This window comes from Danio aesculapii, chromosome 12 (assembly GCF_903798145.1).
Source record: "Danio aesculapii chromosome 12, fDanAes4.1, whole genome shotgun sequence".
NCBI classification, from domain to species: Eukaryota; Metazoa; Chordata; class Actinopteri; order Cypriniformes; family Danionidae; genus Danio; species Danio aesculapii.
The window spans coordinates 45,826,006-45,849,992 of NC_079446.1; the positions used below are offsets into that span (position 1 = coordinate 45,826,006).

At 36.2% G+C, this 23,987-nt stretch overlaps 1 protein-coding gene across 2 annotated transcripts in view; it reads right to left on the minus strand.

Annotated features, from left to right (window-relative positions):
* dock1 (dedicator of cytokinesis 1) overlaps positions 1-23,987 on the minus strand; it is a 927,369-nt gene that overhangs the window by 368,805 nt on the left and 534,577 nt on the right. For both annotated transcript variants that reach the window (XM_056470102.1, XM_056470100.1), the window contains exons 24-26: positions 21,975-22,045; positions 12,227-12,333; positions 2,561-2,688 (exon numbers count right to left, since the gene is read on the minus strand). In XM_056470102.1, coding sequence (XP_056326077.1) covers positions 2,561-2,688; positions 12,227-12,333; positions 21,975-22,045 — 306 coding nt within the window. The remainder of the gene's footprint in view (positions 1-2,560; positions 2,689-12,226; positions 12,334-21,974; positions 22,046-23,987) is intronic.

Below are 23,987 nucleotides of genomic sequence, written 5' to 3' on the forward strand. Positions count from 1 at the left end.
GAAGGGATTGCTTTTTTACTGTTTGTGGTCTGTTGGTGTAAAGCCAGACAGCGATCCCTGGATAAGGACATTCGAGTTCGGCGGCATTTACTTCGAACACAGATTTTGGCTGCAAGGCGCAAAAGAGCAGCCGAGCGACGAGAACGACGTCTCCTCTTTACCTGACAGGAAAACTCCGCCTTTGTACGTAACCCCGCCCCGAAGCCCCAGTTGGCCCTCCTTGGCCCAAGGTATTCGGCGGGCCGAAAAAGGCCGGACGCTGGCCCCAAGGAAGCCCCGTTTGACCCGATTACGCCCCGGAAGTGATAGTGGAAACGCGACTGGCCTTGGCTCGCCCTGGCTCGCTCGATTTAGGCGCGATAGTGGAAACGCGGCTATTGTCTGACTGGTCTCAGTCATTTAACACTGGCTTGAGGGCCTACACAGTACCATCACAATAACAGAGCCAATTGATTTGACTATTTTCACCAATACTTCTTCTGGGGACCCTTTACCAAATTTAGTTATCAACAGGAAGCCTAACCAACTGCCTCAGGAGACTCTTTTTCATGACTCCTGGGTCATGTGGGACATCCTGTTGAATGCACACTTTCGTAGAGACAAAAGATCTCTGGAATGAATGCATATGAATGAAAGACAATCACTTGAAGTGTTACAATTAAGGCAGATGTATCTTTGAATAATGTGTTAGTTTTCCTCATATATGTGTTTATTAAAACCAATGTAACCAACCAAGTTAATCAATGGTTCCCTCATGGAAGATGAAGTTAAAAGACCAAAAGATTGAATGTCTTCAGTTTTGTTCTATTCCTCACACAAAGTGTTCATTTATGGCTCGTTTCCACTGACTGGTACAGTACGGTTCGGTTTGGTACGGGTCACCTTTATCAGGCTTGCGTTTCCACTAACAAGGGTACCCTTTTGGTGGGCGTGGTATATGACAGAAAGTTTCAATCGACGTCATTCTCGCTCGAGGAAATGTCTACAGTAAAGCTGTACAGGTCACTTACATATCATATGAGAAGCACTTCTCACAAAACAGATGCTTCATACACATAAACACTTGTGTAGAAATGTTTATTACTAACTTTTCTATGAACATGAGTTGATTATAACTGCAGATCAATGACAGTGCGAAACAGCCTACTGTAACGTCTGTAATTATATTAAATAACTAAATAAATGAACATATATAAACACATACAGCCCCTTACAGTCTCCGATATGTTCCCAACTACAGAAGAACACACACAACAGACATTTCGTCGGTATTTAGGTTCAAAACAACACAAATTATAGCCCACAGTCAGTGAAAACCTCTCATCTGTGTATGTAAGCTTCAGCAGCACATGTAGCCTCTGTTAGAGAGTAATTCCGTCATTCCCAGTTCATATTAGTCCAAAATGTGAAGACAATAAGTTAGTTAATCATGGCATTTTGTTTGTTTGCTGAAAAATAATGTGCTCCTTTTTTTCCGGCTTCTCTTTTGTTTCTTCACGCTTCACTCTTTTGATTGTCAGTGTCTGACAGGATCGGGTTTCAAAAGCACATCAATAATCAAGCGCAGGTTATTATCATCAGCTCAAGAAGTTTGTTATTTCAGATATAATGTTAGACGCGCGCGAGCGCTAGCAAGAAAGCTAAACCGCTCGCGCCTCAGACTGGTTCGTAAAAAACTACGGGGCACAGGGTAAATCTGCTCTTCTTCTTGGCTTTGTGGCTGTTCATCAAGATGACGACAAGGTTTGTTTGAGCCCAGATCGACCATGGCTCGTTATTATATGTATTTATAATTCCGCTTTAATCTCTCGCTGTGTTTTTCAAACATGGCGGGTTTTTTTGTTTTCATTCTGGCTTGTTGCGTAAGTGAATGACGTATCTCTGTAAACCAATAGCGTTCAGCTGCGCGTGTGGCTCCGCCTTTTGGTACCCTTTCTCGTGTTTGGTACCCTTTCGAAAGGGTGCCGAAAAAGTGGTACGGTACGGTACGCTTTTTGACAGTGGAAACGGCCATAAAAGCGTACGAAACCGAACCGTACCGTACCACTCAGTGGAAACGGGCCATTAGTGTGTATTGTTATGCTACTACTAGTAAAACTCATTCTTAATGGATTTTGTTTCGCTTATTATGTTTGTTTATGCTATGAGGCTCTTGAATGCTCGATTCTCAATGGCTGATAAACATTCTATTGCATTCTAAGGCAGCTAAAGTATGTTTGTATGCTATTGTAGTATAATGAAGATGCTTTAATAGTTACACATTCACGTATAAAATATATCAGATAAAATTTGAGGGCTTTTTATGTTCTGAAATTAGATTTTAATATATATTTTTTTTTAGTTAAAGATTGTCATTTGTGAATTGGCTATTTTAACTTTTATGATTATTATTGACATTTTAATTTTGATCAGTTAAGTGCATTTTTGTGTATATACTCTGCTTTCACTTTAACTGTAGTTAAAACATTAAGGTTGTGCAGCTTTGTCATTTGAATGCTGTTGTTTGGTTTAAATTTTGGTTCAATTACCATATATACAAGTGTGTGTGTGTGTTTCTTACCACATCTTTCCTGTAAAGCACCTCCAGTATGTCGCTGAGCAGCTGACAGCAGGATTCCAGCTCTTCATGATTCTCCAGATGAAGTTTGAGCTGATCCGTCATCAGAGGCAACAGGATCTCTCTGCAGTCTACACACACACACACACACACACACACACACACACACACACACACACACACACACACACACACACACACACACACACACACACACACACACACACACAGAGTTATGAGTCAATGAATTCACTTTTTAAATGGAAAAAGCTTTGAGTTCCAATTACAAGTAGAATATATTAAAGTTTCTCCATTTTCAAGGTGATTAACCTACTAAAGCATGTCAATAATCATAATAAAATAAGAATATTACAACATCCCATCCCATACCGTTAGTCAGAATTATTAGCCCCTCTGTTTATTTTTTCCCTAATTTCTGTTTAACGGAGAGAAGATTTAGTCAACATGTTTCTAAACATAACAGTTTTAATAACTCATCTCTAATAACAGATTTATTTTTATTAAAAAAAATAAGACTTTCTCCAGAAGAAAAAATATTATCAGACATACTGTGAAACTTTCCTTGCTCTGTTAAATATTAAGGAAATATTTTTTTTTAAAAAGGGCTAATAATTCTGACTTCAACTGTACATACATACATGTATCTCTAATATAATATATGCAAACAATATCAAACACTTTAAATGAGATAAAATAAAAACTAAAATAAAAAAACAAAACAATTAAATAAATTTTATTATAAAACAAAATAAATAATTAAAACAAAGTATTAAATTCTAAAATATTTTTTAAATAAATTTTAAAAAACATTAAAAAGGGCGACACGGTGGCGCAGTAGGTAGTGTTGTCGCCTCACAGCAAGAAGGTCACTGGTTCGAGCCTCAGTTGGCACTTCTGTTTGGACATGGAAGTTCTCCCCGTGTTGGTGTGGGTTTCCTCCGGATGCTCCGGTTTCCCACACAAGTCAAAAGACGTGGTATAGGTGAAGTGGGTAAGCTAAAATTGTCCATAGTGTATGTGTGTGAATGAGATTGTATGGGTGTTTCCCAGTGTTGGGTTGCAGCTGGAAGGGCATCCGCTGCATAAAACATATGCTGGATAAGTTGGCGGTTCATTCCGCTATGGCGACTCGTGACTAATTAAGGGACTAAGCCAAAAAGAAAATGAATGGATGAATAAACATTAAAAATAAAAGAAATCTTTTAAAATTAATACAACAATATTTTAATATTAATTAAAATAAAATGTGAAGAGTTCAGATGCAAAAACCTCCAAGTGTCGTCTTAAATTTCTATCAAAAATTAACTATTTTACTTTAAAGACCAGGAAAAGAACTTATTCTTTGCCATAAGGGTGATATTACTGAAGATACACAAAGGAGCTTGATGAAAAATTCTCATTTTAGAGGAACATTTTGAACGGCATTTGGAGGTTTTAGCATCTAACTCTTCGTGTATTAATTATTGGAAAACTTTTTTTTTAATTAGTAATACTATGAGTAATTTAAATAAAATAAACAAAATAAATCAAATAAAACATTTTTAAATAAATAAATACAATATATTTTAATTAAAATAAAATATTAACTAATCAGAAAAAACACTATATTTATTAACAGCTCAAAAATGCATTGCCAAGGTGGTAACTTGGAAACAATTTCTTATAATAATTTAAGAAATGCCTCAAAATACCTCAAAATCTCTCCATTCTTTCTAAATTTCTCACAAAAGCACACACTTTTCACCTAAACTGCACACTGGCATTCAAAAAACATCAATTAAACACACATGCACCCTCCAGTTAACCAGCAAAATAATTAGTGGGTGTGGCATAGAATCTGTCAATCAGCATGAGAGGCGGGAATCTGATTATATGTGTGTGTGAGAGAGAGAGAAAGCTGAATCAATGTGAATCTGTTTTCCTTCAATGAGGACTCATTACTGGAGCAAACACACCCAGAACTCCTGCTGGCCTTCCTGAAAGCTCATTCATCACGCTGCTGTTCAGGCCACTTTCAAGCACAGCAAATAAATCCACACCATCCTTTTACACAATAACATTATGCATTAAACGACTGACCTGCCCGTGAACTCTCAGACGCCACTATACCAGGCAAAACCAGAAAAAGCCCACAGCACCAGACATCAGCACACCACTGAAACATTTCACACAACACACTAGCTGGAAATTTAGGAGATTTCCAAGAACAAGAAGCCATCTGTAAAACAGTTTATGTTATCTAGATGTTTTAAATCCCACTAGCACTAGCAAACAACACTGAAAAGCTCAAGGTCATGAGTTTAATTACCAGCAAACACAAATCCAGATAAAAATGTTGTTGTTTTTTTACAAATAAGTAAATGCAGATATCTTAAAGATGATTAAAAACACACAAGACTTGGCCTCAGATGGCCTTTATTCTTAAACACACTGTGGTTTGTCTGATGCAAACTCTATTTTTAAAATGAGGCCTTGCTCTGGAAAATGGCAGTTTAATATTGTGGCATTAGGGATTTTACATTAAATTGTGCCCTAATTGTTGCGCAATATTAAAGAATAATAAATAAAATAATACATATAACATGTATGTATGTTATATCTGTTAAACTATAACTATATTATAACTGATATATATAAAAAACCAAAAATACATAAGAATTTACTAATAAATAATCAATATTCCATTCAATCCAAATAAAACATTTATTCATATAAAAAAAATAATAATAATAATTGCATCATACTACTGACACACAAATTCATGAATAAATCAGTTGATAAACGCATGCAAGGATGAATGAATGAATGAAATAAGATATTATAATTTACATATATGTACACAAACAACAGACAAATATAAATAGGCTAAAGAAATGTCAGATAAAAGATGAGATAAATATCAAATAAACACACATACACTTCATAAAATGCTGGGTTGTTGTAACCCAACATAGGGTCATTTATGGACAAACCCAAATTTGGGCTTTAAAACCTTATTGTTACTTTTGAATGGTTTAATGTTTGTATTCAAATTTAAATGACACTTTACCCAATAATTGTGTTTGTCCATATTTGACCCAATATTTAGTTACAACAACCCAGCATATTTAAGAGTGCATAAACAAAAAGATAGATAGATAGATACACAGATAGACCGATACATAGAAGAAAAGAACGATAGCCAGAATGATGGAAGGATGGATGGATGGACGGAGGGACAGATAGAACGATAGATGGAATGATAAAACGATAGAACGATAGATAAATAGATGGATGGAACGACGGACGGACGGATAGATGGATGGATGGATAGAACTATGGATGGATGGATGGATGGACGGACGGATGGATGGAACGATAGATGGAACGATAAAATGATAGAACGATAGATAGATAGATGGATGGATAGTATGATCGAACGATCGGCAGATCGAACGATATATAGAACAAACGATAGATAGAATAATAGAACGATAGATAGAACGATAGACTGATGGATAGATAGATAGATAGATAGATAGATAGATAGATAGATAGATAGATAGATAGATAGATAGATAGATAGATAGATAGATAGATAGATAGATAGATAGATAGATGGATGGGTGGATGGATAGAATGATAGAACGAGCGACAGATAGAATGATAGATAGAACGATAGATAGAACGATAGATAGATAGATAGACAGACAGACAGACAGACAGACAGACAGACAGACAGACAGACAGACAGACAGACAGACAGACAGATAGATAGATAGATAGAACGATAGATAGATAGAACGATAGATAGATAGATAGATAGAAAGATAGATAGATAGATAGATAGATAGATAGAACGATCGATGGATGGATGGATGGATGGATGGATGGATGGATGGAATGATAGAACGATAGAACGATAGAATGATAGAACGAGCGACAGATAGAACGAGCGACAGATAGAACGATAGATAGATAGAACGATAGATAGATAGAACGATAGATAGATAGAACGATAGATAGATAGATAGATAGATAGATAGATAGATAGATAGATAGATAGATAGATAGATAGATAGATAGATAGATAGATAGATAGATAGATAGATAGATAGATAGATAGATAGATAGATAGATAGATAGATAGATAGATAGATAGATAGATAGATAGATAGATAGATAGATTAGATAACAAAACTAATGTATGAATAAACAAATATACAACCCAACAAGTCACAAGGAGAAGCAAAAGCCTCTATGAAGGCAGTAAAAAGCGGATCAGTGATCTGCTTTACTTCAGCTCAGGGTTGTGCAGGTCAGCACACAGTGATATATCGCTTTCAGAAGAGCACGGCTTTCCCACATTACCTTCACAAAATGCAAAAGAACAAGACTGAGGAGATGCAGTTTTCACACTCCTGTTAACTCACACCGAGAAGGTCAGAGAGAGTGTAAAGAGTGAAGAAATTCATTTTCAGCCTTTCAGATGAACACTGGCGCTATTCACATCACACAGCAGAAAACAGCCCTCTTACTCCTGTGTGTGTGCGCGCGTGAGAGAGGTAACATATACATTTTTGTTTCTTAGTTGGATTTTTTTATTTATTCTCAATTATTTGAGTAGTCCCTTCAAGCTAATTTTTCAACTGTCTACAGAACAAACCATCATTATACAATAACTTGCCTAATTACTCTAACCTGGCTAGTTAACCTAATTAACCTAGTTAAGCCTTTAAATGTCACTTTAAGCTGTATAGAACTTGTTTATTGTGATCATATATCTATAATATGACTGTATATAACATAAACCTAGCAGGAATTTAAAATAATACACAGATGATATTATTTTAATGCATGAAATAAATAAATAAATGCACAAGAACATTCTAAAAGCATCAATAAATGCACAAACACACAAATTACAGCATGAATAAATAAATACATTGATGGATAAGGAAAGTGCATGCATAAATGCTAACAATAATACAGGAATGTGTAAATTAAAGTAAGAATAAATGGATAAAGACTTCATAATAAAAATAGGTCAGAAGCTAGTTTGGCATTTTGGATATGCACATATAAATTCCTCTTAAAAGAAAAGCCAAATTGTCCTGTAAGTTTGTCATTATCAGATTATCAAACTAAAATGATTGGCATGTGTCTTGTTATTGCAAGACATTTGATAGCACTTTATTGGACGAATATATAAAGTCCATCCATTGACCACTGGCGGAAAGATTTGACACATTACACTGAAAAGATTGATCAATTACTAGTATAAAAATCAATTTACTAGTATATTAGTAAATATACTAGTATAAAAACTCAAATTAAATGAGTACCATACAATTTGGGATCTGTTTATACAGTTTTTAGAACAAAACCATACAATAACACAAGCAATGACCTCTCACTTTACTGATGAATTGATTAATATGTGTACATGTGTATTTTTGTACGAGGAATACAGTTTGACATTGTTTAATTTGCCTTAGTCCATGTATAACAACATATTTAATTGTTTAACTGAATTTGGATGCTTTGGGAGGGGGGTAAATATGTGAAAATGTAAAATAAATAAATAAATAAGTGTAATTTCATGTTAAATTCTGTGTTCTTTTTTACAATAAACAAATTTGTGCCTTTTACCGAATCAAAAAAACATCCTGCCATGTTGTTTTAATACATCACATGATAAAAAAATTATGATTGGACGCTGGGACGAATTTTTGGGCAGCCTCAAGTGTTTCCAGCACATTGTAAAACATCTGAATGTTGTTTCAGCCATTCTAAAATGCCTCAGCTAAAGTCTGTCATCACAGTGGTTCAGTATTATTATTATTGTTATTATTATTATTATGATGATGATGATGATGATGATGATGATGATGATGATAAGGCCTGCACGAGAATTAGAACCGATTAATCGATTCGACCCCCTACCTAATCTTAATCCAGCATCTTTACGATTGAGCCAATTATATTTTCAAGTTTGGGAGAAGGAAGTTTGGAAAGAGTACTGAAAAATCACTCAAATAAAAGTACCATTACTTGCCTAAAAATGTAGTGCGAGTAGAGTAAAAGTATCTGTTGTAAATATTACTCAAAGTATGAGTAAAAAGTCGACCTTTCAAAAGTACTCAAGAGTAGTGAGTATTACGCTGTAGAAAGCTGATGCGTTTACATGTAATTTGTGGATGTGTGTGCAAACGTAACATTCTGTAGTGCATTTAGTTATTGCCCAGCAGGCACACAACGTCATAAGATGTTAATATTAGGTTAGATTTAAGTCGTGACGTCAGGTGACCAAAATTCAACGTCTAGCCAGCGTCCAAAGACACTGTTACGTTAACGTCTAATAACGACATCAAATTTTAGGTTGTGTTAGAGACTGACCAAAATTCAACATTGAGCCAACATCTTAATCCAACGTCATACTGATGTCAAATACTGACTATTATTCATCAGGTATGGCAACCAAAATCCAACGTCTGATAGACGTCATAGTGGTAACGTCCACACAACGTCAAGCGGTTACATCATTAGACATTGATATTTCATTGATTTTAGGTTGACAGTTGGACATGACGTCAACATGATTTTTATTTCAAAACAAAATGCAACATCCCCATGATGTAGGGGTACAATGTCAATCTGACGTCATGTTGACGTCTTGCTCCTGCTGGGTGTTTAAAGCCTTTTTGGTCATCATACAGTAAACATCCGTCATCTTCTCAACAATGACATGCATCTAAACGGTCTCTGGGTCAATCGTGTAAAGATTTCGGACATCTTCTTGGACACTTTTAATGCCTTTAAACAGTTTGCTGCAATTATAAATCTCCATGTCTTGAGGTAGTTCATTATGATGCTATTTCCCTTCTACAGTATGTGTGATTTGATTGGACAGGAATCACAGGACTGATTAATCTAATCCCTATAGACAGGAAAAAAATTAAGTAGTGACTGCAGGATGAGGGAAAGTTTAGGAGTAAAAGTACAGATACAGCACTGAAAATGTACTCAAGGGAAAGTAAAAGTACACTGTTTTTAAAATGAATTTACAATTACAATTCCTGAGAAAAACTATTCATTTACAGTAGTTTGAGTATTTGTAATTTGTTCCTTTACACCAGTGGTCATCACTTTACAGTGCGTTAATGACCAGGACATAATTTAAAGTCTATTCAAGTCCACCATTCCAAGCCAATACAAAATGTAGCATTTTAACCATCAGTAGAGCTACACACAGGCCTAAAATTACTATTGTTGTTTTTATCATGTTTAAGAATTAACAATAATAATAATAATAGCCTACTCATATTAACTTGTATTATACATTTACAGAATGGTGAGAAAATCCTGATCTTGACTTTAAGCAAAAAATAATAAAAAATTGTGATTCTCATTTAAGCCAGAATCGTGCAGCCCTAATTATTATTGTATTCATATTACCTCCAGAAGTGTCTTGAGCATCTAAATTCTCCCGCCTCCAAAAAGCCACCACATTGTGTTTCATCTTCTGTCATGCAACTGACTTATTAGAGAAGAAAAAAGTCCCACAGTGGCTTCTCCTAATCATTTTCTGTCTGATATTTGCTCCAGTTTATCAGGAAGTGATGAATTTGTTCTCTGACTCATTGGATGGAAACGCTGCTTTATTCACAAATGCTTTATGCAATATTCCAGTTTTGTGCACAAATCTAATTTGCATCTTTGGATGGAAACCTAGCTAGTGAACGGCTAAATGGGGATTTCATATTGACGTGTGAAACGAAGTCTAACTCTGACCTTTTCTGAGGAAAATAAGGCTGATGTTTGACCTCTGTTCAGATCCTCAATGCCAAAAAAGAGCATCAGCGACAGTCATGCCTTACAAAACACCCATTAAAACTGCATTTTAACACGCTGTCAAACAGAATCGAGAAATTAACTTGAGAAAAATGCTCATTAGATGGAAACCAAACGTGAAATCCTCTGCAAAGACGTCATTTGTGTGAGTCAACAGGCTTGTGAAGTTTGCATCTGCTGAAGCTCGATTGAGAATAAATCCAAGCTGACAAACTGTGCAACGAACCACAAACACACACATACAGTATAATGCAGACACACACACGTACATGGATTCGAAGCAATTCAGCAATTGCTGTCATTTATTATTGAGAGATTTACGTTGTTCTTTATGAGTAAGAGGCTGAAGCACATGAACAAGTGACGAGTGATTTAATAAAGTCAGAAGAGGAGACACAAACAGATAATTACTGCTGAATGACTGAGATCTGCTTACAATCCACCCGCAGAGCTGCCATATGTTACTGTTCGAACACACACACACACGCTCAATCTCTCAAATGCTCCATGCAATACAATACACACTGCATTCAGTACCTCATACTGCATTCAGGCAAAAATAAAATAAGTATACAATTTATTCAAATATGTATTACATTTTTTTAATATATAAAATAAAAAACTTAATTAAAACATTTAATTAAATTAAAAAATAAAAAATAAAAAATAAAATTTTTTATAAAAAATTTAATTAAACAAAATATATATTTTAAAATTTTAAATATTTAATAAAAACTTAAAATACAAATAAAACAATGTATAAAATAAAATATGTAAAATATAACAAAACAATTAAAACATTAAATTATAAAATACAAATTAAAATAAATTAACAAAATATAATTTAATTTATTAAATGAAAAATTTTACAAAATATAAAATTTATTAAAACACATTTAAAACATAAATAAAAAGTATAAAATAAAAATATATAATATAAAATAAAAAAATATTAAAACATTTAATTGAAAAATGAAAATAAAAACAATAAAAATAAAAATAATATAAAATAAATAGATAATAAATAAAATATAAATAAAAAATTAAACAAAATATAAAAGTAAAATGTATTAAAATATTTAAAAATAAGTATAAAATAAAAATATATAAAATATAAAAACTTAATTAAAACATGTAATTAAATTATAAAATACAATAAAAATACAAATAAAAATTTATTAAAATAAAAACAATAAAATGTAATTTAATAAATGAAAAATTAAACAAAATAAAACAATAACATTTATTTAAAAAAATATAAAATAATGTATAAAATAAAATAAAATAATAAACTTTAAAACATTTAATAAAATAAACATTTTTATTAAATTGAATTAAACTAAGCAATAGAAAATTAAATGTAATTTTTAAAAAATATTTAATTAAAAATAATGTATAATAAAAATATATAAAATACAAAAAAAACTTAATTATAACATTTATTTAAATTTAAAAATGAAATAAAAATAAAAATTAAACTTATATAAAATAAAGAAATAAATGAATAAAAAAGAACTAATTAAAACCTTTAATAAAATAAATAATATATAAAATATCAAATAAAAAATAAGCAACATAACATAAGCAAATAAAAAGACATTTAATTAAATAAAAAATAATAATATTAATAATAAATAAAATATTGCCATTTCTCAACTTTATTTATTTTCATGCATGTGTAATGTAATAGATGTGTAAACACTGTATTCCATCTGTTTAAAACATACTTAGAGCAGTGGCATTGTCACAAAGAGAGAGATCGTGTGTGCGCGTGTTTGTGTCTATGTGCGTTAGTGTTTGTATTACTGTACATACCATGCTGAGTAAACAGGTCGCTGTGGACGATGTCGATCATGCAGTTGAGCTTCTGCTTCACCAGTCTCCCCAGAGGCACTTTGAGGATAAACTCACTGAAGAGTTTACTGGAGAAACACAGAGAGAGACAGAGGGTCAGTCAGCTGCACAACCGCTTCACTATAACACCTCGATGACACAGCAGGCCTTTATTTACATGGGGGTAAAATACAGTTTGTATTGCAATTTAACTAAACTACAATGCTGCCTACATCAATCATTCATCAACAGTCAAACTATGAATACATACTGTATTTCGAATGTGCATTATGGTAAATATTTTACCTTGCACACTACTTGTCTATTCATGTCTATATAACTGTGTGGAGTTTGTATGTTCTCCCCGTGTTGGTGCAGGTTTCCTCCAGGTGCTCCGTCAAAAGAAATGGACTACAGGTGAATTGGGTGAGCTAAATTGTCCGTGGTGCATGTGTGTGTATGAGAGTGAATCTGTGATTCCCAATGATGGGTTGCAGCTGGAAGGGCATCCGCTGCGTAAAACATCTGCTGGATAAGTTGGCGGTTCATTCCACTGAGGTGACCCCTGATTACGACTGTCTGGAGCCCGCACCTAAGCTTTTCACTAAGAAAGCATCTCATCACAGGAATATGTTTGAAAAACTCTTCTGTTTAACACTAAATCAAGTCCCATCACATGTATTAATGCAGCACTAGATGTTATAACATGCTCATACACTAAAAATGCTGCCTACAATCAATTTGCATTGGGCCAACATGAAAGAATCAAGTTAGCTTGTTCGTTTTTGCAAATTTAAGTGAATTGAACATAAAACAATTAAGTTATTGCAAAAAACAAACTCAATAATTGTGTTGTTTCAGAAAAAGAAAACAAACGAAACTGAGTTTATATCAGGATGTACAGTTAAAGCCAGAATTATATTCAACCCCTTTGAATTTTTTTTTCTTTTTTAAATATTTCCCAAATTATGTTTAACAGAGCAAGGAAATTTTTACAGTGGCTGCGTCCGAAACCGCATACTTCCCCCTACTATACAGTACGCTACAATCAGTATGTGAGCCGAGTAGTATGTCCCAATTCATAGAATTCGAAAATCAGTATGCCAGAAGTACCCGGATGACTTACTACTTCTTGCGAGATTCTGAAGTGTGCATCCCATGCACACTGCGCTATCCCATGATGCCCCACGAGAGAATTCATGAATGGGAGTAAAGCGACGCAACTGATGCAGGTAGGTCACGTGACCATGACAAAATAGCGGATGTAGTACGTCTGAATTCCATTCATACTGTATAGAACATACTTTTCTAACAACAGAGAAAGTACGTTTAAATTCAAATGCAGTACCTACTGAGTAGTAGGCGGTTTTGGACGCAGCCAGTGTGTCTGATGATATTTTTTCTTCTGTTTTTATTTTGGCTAGAATAAAAGCAGTTTTTAATTTTTTATTAACCATTTTAACGTCAATATAATCAGCCTCTTTAAGCTATATTTTTTGACTGTCTACAGAACAAACCATGGTTATACAATAACTTGCCTAATTACCCTGACCTGCCTAGTTAACCTAATTAACCTAGTTAACCTTTAAATGTCACTTTAAGCTGTATAGAAGTGTCTTGAAAAATATCTAGTCTAATATTATTTACTGTCATCATGGCAAAGATAAAATAAAGAGTTATTAGAAATGAGTTATTAAAACTATTATGTTTAGAAATGTGTTGAAAATAAATCTTCTCTCCATTAAACAGAAAATGGGGAAAAAAAATAAACAGGGGAGCTAATAATTCTGACTTCAACTGTATATGCAGAAATGAAGCTTGCTTTTCTTTTCATTCACTCACACACACGCATTAACACTCATGTGCATACACTCACACACAGAAGGAACACACACACACGAACACACACGCATGCATGCATGCACACACACACAAACAAAGAAACCCTCCCACACACAAACACACTAACATGCGTGTGCACACATTCTCATGTGCACATACACACACAAAAGAAAACCCACACAATCAGATGGACACTTCCATGCACACAAACATACAGACACTCACTCACGCACACGTACTAAGACGCATCTGAATACACTCACACACACAAAGAAACTCACACACAGAAATGGACACTCCCACGCACAAATGCAAAGACACACACTTACTAAAATGCATGCGCACAGAACACAAACACATGCATGAACACATTCACATGTTCACACGCACACACGCACGCACACACACACACACAAACAAACAAAAACAAACACTCACGCACAGAAAAAAAAAACACACACACAAAAAACAAAGAAAGAAACACACACCTATTCACAGAAAAAAACACACACACACACACACACAAACTGGGCACAGCAGGAGAGCAGCAGGTTTTTCAGTGTAAGAAAAGGCAGCAGGATGAGCTCCGTTTGGCAGACGATGACAGAGTCCAGAAACAGCCTCATTCAGTGTGTGTGTGTGTGTGTGTGTGTGTGTGTGTGTGTGTGTGTGTGTGTGTTTCTGTGTTTCCGTGTTGTGTGCGACCTCTCCACTGAGCAAACACACTTCTGTGACAATGAACTGTCGGCAAACACAGCAACGCTAACACGCAGTGTGTGCTAACCACGTCTCCAGTCACTTTTCTGTCCTGCTGTTTGGAGGACAGCGCTAAACTAACATCCTCAAGCAGATCTACAGAAGCAGACCTTCAGAGACTCAAACACACACACACACACACACAGATGTTCTGATGATGTCACCGTCTGTCTTTATGCTTTCTGGGAGAATCAACAGACAGTCACTTCCTAATGACAGTGTCTGTGTGTATTACACTGCTCAAAGACAGAACATACAAGAATCAAATAAAAGACAATCAATGTTAATGTGGAAAGGCACAAATAAAGTGAAAAGCAATGAAGAGAAGGGAAAGAGGATCTGGATAAGATAAATAAACGGCAAAAAATTAAACAAAATGGAACAGGAAGTGGAAAGTGAAGGTGGAAAATTTCAGGACAAGATGAAAGTGAGACAGTAAAAGGAAACATCTAATGTAATGTGTATAAATATATAGTGCATTTATCACAATGTCATCCACACAAAGCGCTTCACAATCACCTACGTCACATATGACATCACACGGGTTCCCGGTTGCAAAAAGAGACCAGTTGCAATAGCAAACATGTCGTGTTGTGCAGTAGGATGTCAAATTCGAAAGTCCAAAAATAGAAACTTTTACCGTACACCGCACTGCTTTTAATGCCAACCGCAGATGTCTTTGGCTAAAAGGGAGCTGAATGGAGTGAGGACCTAATTATAAATGCTGGACTCTGCAGTTCTTATTTAATATCAGGTAAGTTCACGCTATGCTCCCAAGGTTTTTTATATCCTGGACCTGGCCGAATCCTGAGCAGCTACTGTGATGGTCATGGAAGAGTGGAGAACATGAGACTGATTCCTGTGAAGCTCCAGAGACAGACGAGTCTTCGCTGAGGCCAGCTTCCAGCCTCCGCCACTGAGACTGCAGCTCTGCACAAGACGTTTGGCCAGCGAGAAATTAAAATGGTCGAGCCCAACTGAGTCTGGTTTCTCTCAAGGTTTTTTTTTTTCTTCACTTCTGCCATTAGTGAAGTTTTTTTTTTCCTCTCCGCTGTCGCCACTGGCTTCCATGGTTCAGGATCTGTAGAGCTGCGCATCGTTGGATTTGCTCTTCAGTGTTTGGACTCTCAGTAGTGATTATTAAACCACACTGAACTGAGCTCAACTGAACTGAACTTAAACACTACAAACTGAACTACACTGTTCCTATTTACTATGACCTTTTATGTGAAGCTGCTTTGACACAATCTACATTGTATAAGCGCTATACAAATAAAGGTGAATTGAATATGCTGAATCATACACGTTACTCACTTTTGATTGCGGCAATGATTTCAGCAAAAACAGTTAAATATGGTGAATTAAACTGCGGAGACTGAATGCTCAGAATGAAATGTAAGCATGTAAGTTCACATACCCTGTTGTACAGGTGCAGTTCACTGTCAGAATGCAGTTTTTTTTAGGGGGGTTTCACCTTTAATTGGAAAGGACAGTAGAGGTTGCAGACAAGAAAGTATTGGGAGCAGAGAGAGGGGAAGCGTCGGCAAAGGACCTCGAGCCAGGAATCGAACTCGGGTCCCCGTGAGCACCATGGTGCTACATATCGACGCACTTAACCACTAGGCTATTGGCACCGATGCGGTTTTGCTTGTTGATAATGACCCAGGCCTTGTATATCTCTGTCTTCTTTCCTTGTTTTGGCTAGGCAGAATCTCGGTTTTTAGCACTACATAGTTTTGAATCTGGTAATCATGGATCATTATTTCTTGACCACACGACCACACAGAACAAAATTGTTGGCATCCAAAGACTTGTAGACCTTTAACTTCTTTCTTGTAAAAACACTTGAATTTCAATGAGATAGTTGTATATTTCGGGTTGGATGCTTGGCCGTTTTGTCTTATCCAATATCCATTGGGAGGTTGCTATCGCAAATGGACCTGTCAGACGAACGCCGCTCACTTTAACATTTATTTTGCCAAATAACTGTGCTTATCACTGGGTGACAAGCTGTTCTAATACGCTGAAAGCATTATGTAAATAATATATATAATATGTAATCAATATAACTTATTTCTAATACAACAACAAACTCTGTACCACATCAGATGTCATTCCCTCGTAGTAAATGTTAGCGCTCACGGTTTTTTCTGCAACCTCCCTGTGAGTGCATCCTGAATGTTTACAAACATGGTTCTTTGCCTATAGGTGTGAGTGGAGAGACAGTGATAGAGCCAATTCAGTGGATGGGGATGATTGGGAGAACACGATGGATAAGGGCTGATGGAGGGAATTTGGCCAGGCCCCAGGGCTTAGACTAGGGTTGTCATGACACTGGAATTCTGTACCAATCGATCCTAAAATTTAAAAAACGTGACTTAAAACACTTCAGTGTCCCTGTATCCGTGATTACACTCAGTAAACAGCGGGGAGTTCAGTGAACTGATGACATTCATGGCCAATCACAGTCATTTCTGTTGAGCACATGAACACAATGGCCAATCTGCGCTGTTTAGGAACAACAGCACTCAAATGTTAGTGGGAAATTTTAGTATTGATTGGTACCGAATTCCAGTATCGTGACATCCCTAGGTTACACCCCTACTCTTTATGAGAAGTGCCATGGGATTTTTGATGACCACAGAGAGTCAGGAGCTCGGTTTAACATCTCATCTGAAAGACATATAGAGTCATCCCCTTCATTATACTGGGGCATTAGGACGCACACAAACCACAGGTTGAGTGCCCCCTGCTGGCCTCACTAACACCACTTCCAACAGCTACCTAGTTTTCCTATGTGGTCCTTCATCTAGGTACTGACCAGACTCAGTCCTGTTTGCAGGGTGATATGGCTGTGGCTGGTTAAAAAGGGTAAGTTCACCAGAAAACACAAATTAAATCTAATAAAAAAAAGGCAAAACAAACAAGAAGTCAAGAAGATTATGAATAAAATGCAGGAAAAAGAAACATCAGAAATAAACTAATAAAACAATGCAAAAATGACATGGAAAGGCAAGAGTAATTTAAGAGTAAAGGTAATCAGTGTCTAAGAAATTAATAATGAAATGAAAAAGACAAATACTTGGGGAAGAGATGAACATCGGATACAATGGAAAATGAAAAAATTAAGAAAAGACAAAATAGGGGGAAATAAAGGAAAATCAGTGAGGAAAAGAGGAAACGTATAATAAAATGGGAAAACTTTTAATGGAACAGGAAAGGGGAAGATGGAGAGGGAAAGTGTAATCAATTTGGATGAGGAAAAGGGAAACGCACACAGAAAGGCCAGTGTGAGTGTCTGGCAGTGCTGGACGTGTTGCCGCAAACCACAGGAGACTGAAGAGAACCACAGGAGCTGAAATCCTCTTAACCCCATCAAACTCTCCAACACTGAGGAAGAAAGCAGCTCCGGGATTAAACAACAAAGGATGAAAAGACCAGAAGGAAACAAAGCTTTGCACAGTGGGACAAGACTTCAGCGAGAGGCCACTTCAGTCTGGACACACACTGATCCCCCCATGCTCACGTTCATCCAGCACATCTGAGGAAAACCTGCTGTTAAACACACCATTAAACTCCATAGATTATAATACATCAGCATTACACTGACCTTCAGCCAGTTTCTGATAAACTCAGATCAGCAATCCGTAAATTCTCTTAAAGAACACACACACACCACAGGTTTACTGTAGTTGTTACTACTGTAGGTAGATTGAATTAAATTCGGCAGGAAATAAAGGTTATGATTGCCATTTTTTCCCCATATCATGACGTACATCTAGTCAGTGAACCTGCACTAAAAGACAGATAGCCAAACTCTAAAGAACAGATAGCCCAGCCCTAAAGGACAGATAGCCCCACCCTAAAAAAAACTAATAGCTCCTTCCTAAAGGAAGGTAGCCCCACCCTAAAGTATCAATAGCCCCGCCTTAAGACAGATAGCCTCATCCTAAAGTACAGATGAACCTCACCCTAAAGTACAGATAAACACGCCATCAAAGTCAGATAACCCCATCCTAAAGTACCAATAGCTCCACAAATGTGACCCATGAACATGCCCAAAGGGACCCGATGAACACGCCCAAAGTGACCCGATGGCCCCAGCCCAAAGGGACCAGTAGCCCGGCCCAAAGGGACCAGTAGCCCCACCCAAAGGGACCGATAGCAGGGACCGATAGCGCCGCCCAAAGGGACCGATAGCCCCGCCCAAAGGGATTGATAGCTCCCGCCCAAAGGGACCGATAGCCCCAGTCCAAAGGGGTCGATAGCCCCAGCCTAAAGGGACCGATAGCCCCGCTCAAAAGGGATTGATAGCTCCCACCCAAAGGGACCGATAGCTCCCACCCAAAGGGACCGATAGCCCCAGTCCAAAGGGGCCGATAGCCCCAGTCCAAAGGGGTCGATAGCCCCAGCCTAAAGGGACCGATAGCCCCGCTCAAAAGGGATTGATAGCTCCCACCCAAAGGGACCGATAGCTCCCACCCAAAGGGACCGATAGCTCCCACCCAAAGGGACCGATAGCCCCAGTCCAAAGGGGCCGATAGCCCCAGTCCAAAGGGGCCGATAGCCCCAGTCCAAAGGGACCGATAGCCCCAGTCCAAAGGGACCGATAGCCCCAGTCCAAAGGGACCGATAGCCCCAGTCCAAAGGGACCGATAGCTCCATTCCAAAGGGACCGATAGCCCCGGCCCAAAGGGACCGATAGCCCCCGCCCAAAGGGACTGATAGGCCAACCCAAAGGGACCGATAGCCCCCACCCAAAGGAACCGTAGCTCCAGCCCAAAGGGACCGATAGCTCTAGCCCAAAGGGACCGATAGCCCCAGCCCAAAGGGACCAATAGCCCCCGCCCTAATGGACAAACAGTCCCGCCTCTGAAAGACAGATAGCCCTGCCCATAATACCGATAAACCCGCCTTAAAGGACAGAAAGCCCTGCCCTAGAGGACTGATGGCCCCACCATAAAGGACTAATAGCTCTGCCCTAAAGGACAAAAAGCCCCACCCTAAAGGACAAAAAGCCCTGCCCCAAAGCACCGTTAGCTCCACACTAAAGGACATATAGCCCTGCACTAAAGTATCAATAGCCCCGCCCTAAAGGACAGAAAGTCCTCCCCTAAAGCCATTCCATGCGAGCAGAAGTGAAGAAAAGTCATTTTGAGGCAGAAGGGAAGGTTTTGGTACTTAAAATAAAAAAAATCTTTAAATCTTTAATTATTTTAAATACAGTAACAGATATAATATAATAAAATACATATTTTAAAAAAGTACTTTGAGTCCATATATCAGGCATCCCTAATGGACACATTATGGCCTGTGTATTATAAAGTCATTCAGGTCTGCAGCCTTCAACCAGAGCTGCTGAAATGACCGGCGAGTGACCGATACTGCATCGCTCTCCACTGATGTGTGTGTGCTGAATCTAAAGTGTGTTGCAGGAAAGCCACGCGCTCACCAGAATGACAGACCAGCAGAAGACCACCAGCAGCTGAAGAGATGCTAATGATCATCTGATCAACACTGAGTTCAGAAACCTCAGACCCAATTTCATTTTGAGCTTCTGAGACTTACTTAGAGACAGACAGACAGACAGACAGACAGACGAGAGAGAGAGAGAGACTGCGCGGATGAGCAGCTTGAATTAAAGAGTGACAGACAGGATGATGTAAGGATGAGGAGACAGATGGGATGAGGATGCCAATTACATTTGTTTGTGTGTGTGTCTTTGTGCGCATATGTGTGTGCGTGTTTGTGTGAGAGAGAGCGCACACGAGGATAACAGATTGGATAAGAGAGACAGGATGAAAAACAGGATTGCTTCAGAAAGACATGAGTGAGGTTACATAAATGTAATCAAATAAAATAAAATAAAATAAAATAGTTTAAGACCATATATCAGCCCTCCCTAATGGAAGCAGACGTGCAGTATAAAATCAAATTAAATTAAATTTAAATGTCATAAAATAAAATAAAATTAAATGAAATAAAATTAAATAAATAAAAAATAAAATAGTTTAATACCATATATCAGCCCTCCCTAATGGAAGCACACGTGCAGTATAAAATCAAATTAAATTAAATTTGAATGTCTTAAAATTAAATTAAATTAAATTAAATTAAAATTTTATTAAATAAATTAAAAATTAAATAAAATAGTTTAATACTATAGATCAGCCCTCCCTAATAGAAGCAGACGTGCAATATAAAAATAAATTAAATTAAATTAAATGTAATTTAATTTAACACTATATATATCAGCCATCCCTAATGGAAGCAGACGTGCAAAATAAAATAAAATAAAAAAAATTAAATATTAAATTAAATAGTTTAAGACCCTATATCAGCCATCGCTAATGGAAGCAGATTTAAATTAATTAATTTAATTTTATTTTATTTTATTTATAGTTTAACACTATATATACACATCAGCCATCCTTAACGGCAGCAGACGTGCATTATTAAATTAAATTAAATTGTTTAAGACCATATATCAGCCACCTCTAATGGTAGCAGATGTGTGCATTATAAAATAAAATTAATTAATTAATTAATTAAAATAAATAAAAATTGTATTTAATTTAATACTTTAACAATATATATCAGCCATCCCTAATGGAAGCAGACATGTGCATTATAAAATAAAATAAAATAAAATAAAATAAAATAAAATGTCTATAAATTTAATAAACTCATTTTACATTCAAAACAAAATAAGTTAACATGTAATAATACAATATATAATGATAAATTGTAAAAAAAAATAAATAAATAATAAAAATAAGCCAAGCAGGACATAACCAATTAATCAATCCATACATCCATAACACCCCTAGGTGATTCTAAAATAAAGCCATTACAAGTGTGCAGTAAGATTACACCTACATTTCTGGATTATTTCACAGCAGTGGCTTTAGTGTGAGATTGAGCTCTTTAATCGGCTTTTATTTCAATTTGTTGCTCATTTCGTGAAGAAACAGACACATGAATCCTGCAGAATAAACCTCACTCATCCCAAACTCAATGCTGATTTACTTCTGACTGTCTAAACATCTAATACAAACCTTTACATTCAATAAAACCATACTTTAATTATTAAACAACATCTGAAAATGCCACATTATTAGGCAACACTCACCTGAGCTCCTTTGGGTCAAAGACCAGTTTGAGATCATTGACGATTGTCGGGACGTATTTCAGCGCAGCACCCTGGAAAGAACCAAAATTGATCTATTAGTATTATCAATGATCAACAAATACTATGAAGTACATTAAACAAGTAATAAAAGAAAGGGTAAGTGATTTAGTTGGGACAAAAAAAAAACAGTTTAAGGGACTTTGTTAACCGTGTTGTGATTCAGAAAGTGTGTGAAGGTGTCAGGAGTCTGTAATGATCATCAGAAACTGATTTATCAATGAGAAACACACGCACATACACACTTCTATCATCCTAAACACACAAGTTCATCTATAAAATTGAGAAAGTTGATCTAAACCAACATCCTTAATTGTCTACCAGAACATCAAATATAATGTCTGTAAAATGCAGAAACTCAGTATTGATACACATATTCAAATTAGATAAAGTATATCTCATTACTTATTACTTAGTAATAAATAAAACAGTGAGTATAAATCAAGTGGCAACCCCCCGCTCTCCCTCGGGAAGCCAATACGGAAGAAACTAAAACTGCCTTTCATCGAAATTCCGCTAGTCCTGGCTCCATCTGGAGCAAACTTCAATTGAGCCCACAGTTAGAATGGCCAACTTTACAACAGAAAAAAAGGTGTTTACAGCCTGGTACAAAGAACAATTTTGGGTCTTATAGCTAATATTATCCTTCATGACAACTGTGAGGGGGGTGAATTTTTTTTATAACTCATCCATTTCCTTTATATTAGGTTATATTAAGCTTGCATAATTAAGGGTCAAAAAAAAAGATCAAATAAAAAAGGAAACGAAAGGGCATAGGAAAGGATAGGAAAAAAGAAAAGGAAAAGGGAAGGAAAAGGTTAAAAGGAAAAAGAAAAAAAGGAAAAAGGAAATGAAAAAAGGGAAAAACAAAAAGGAAAGAAGAAGAGAAAGAAAATGAAAGGCTGAAAAGAAAAGAAAAAAGAAAAGAAATGAAGGAAAGATTGAAAAAAGAAAGGGAAAGGAAAAGGAAAGTAAATGAAAGGGAAAAGGAAAGAAAGAAAGAAAGAAAGAAAGAAAGAAAGAAAGAAAGAAAGAAAGAAAGAAAGAAAGAAAGAAAGAAAGAAAGAAAGAAAGAAAGAAAGAAAGAAAGAAAGAAAGAAAGAAAAAGAAAGAAAGAAAGAAAGAAAGAAAGAAAGAAAGAAAAAGGGGAAAGGAAAAAAGAAAGTAAAGGAAAGGGAAAAGAAAAGAAAAACAAAAAAAAAGAAATGAAAGAGAAAAGAAATGAAAAAAGAAAGGGGAAAGAAAAAGGCAAAAGAAAAGAAAAATTAAAGGAAATAGAAAAAGAAAAAAGGAAACAGGGACGAAAAAGGAAAAAAGGAAATGAAAAAGAAAATGAAAGGTTGAAAAGAAAAGAAAAAAGAAAAAGAAAAGAAAAGGAAATGAGAAAAGGGAGAGAGGGGAAAGGAAAGCAAAGGAAAGAAAGGGAAAGAAAAGAGAAAGAAAAAGGAGAGAAAGAAAAGAAAGGGGAAGGGAAAGGAAAGGAAAGGAAAGGGAAAGGAAAGGAAAGGAAAGGAAAGGAAGGAAAGGAAAGGAAAGGAAAGGAAAGGAAAGGGAAAAGGGAAGAAAAGGGAAATGTGAAAAGGGGGAAAGGGAAAAAAGGGGAAAGGAATAGAAAGGAAAGGGAAAAAGGGAAATGAAAGGAAAGGGAAAAAGGGAAAATGAAAGGAAAGGAAAAAAAAGGGAAAGGAAAGGGAAAAAGGGAAAAGGAAAAAAGGGGAAGTAAAGTAAAGGAAATGAAATGAAAGGAAAGAAAAGGAAAAAGGGGAAATGAAATGAAAGGAAGAAAGGAAAGGGAAAAAGGGAAATGTGAAAGAGGAAGGGAAAAAAATGGGAAAGGAAAGGAAAGGGGGGGAAAGGGAAAAAAGGGAAATGTGAAAGAGGAAAGGGAAAAAATGGGAAAGGAAAGGAAAGGGGGGGGGAAGGGAAAAAAGGGAAATGTGAAAAAGAGGAAAGGGA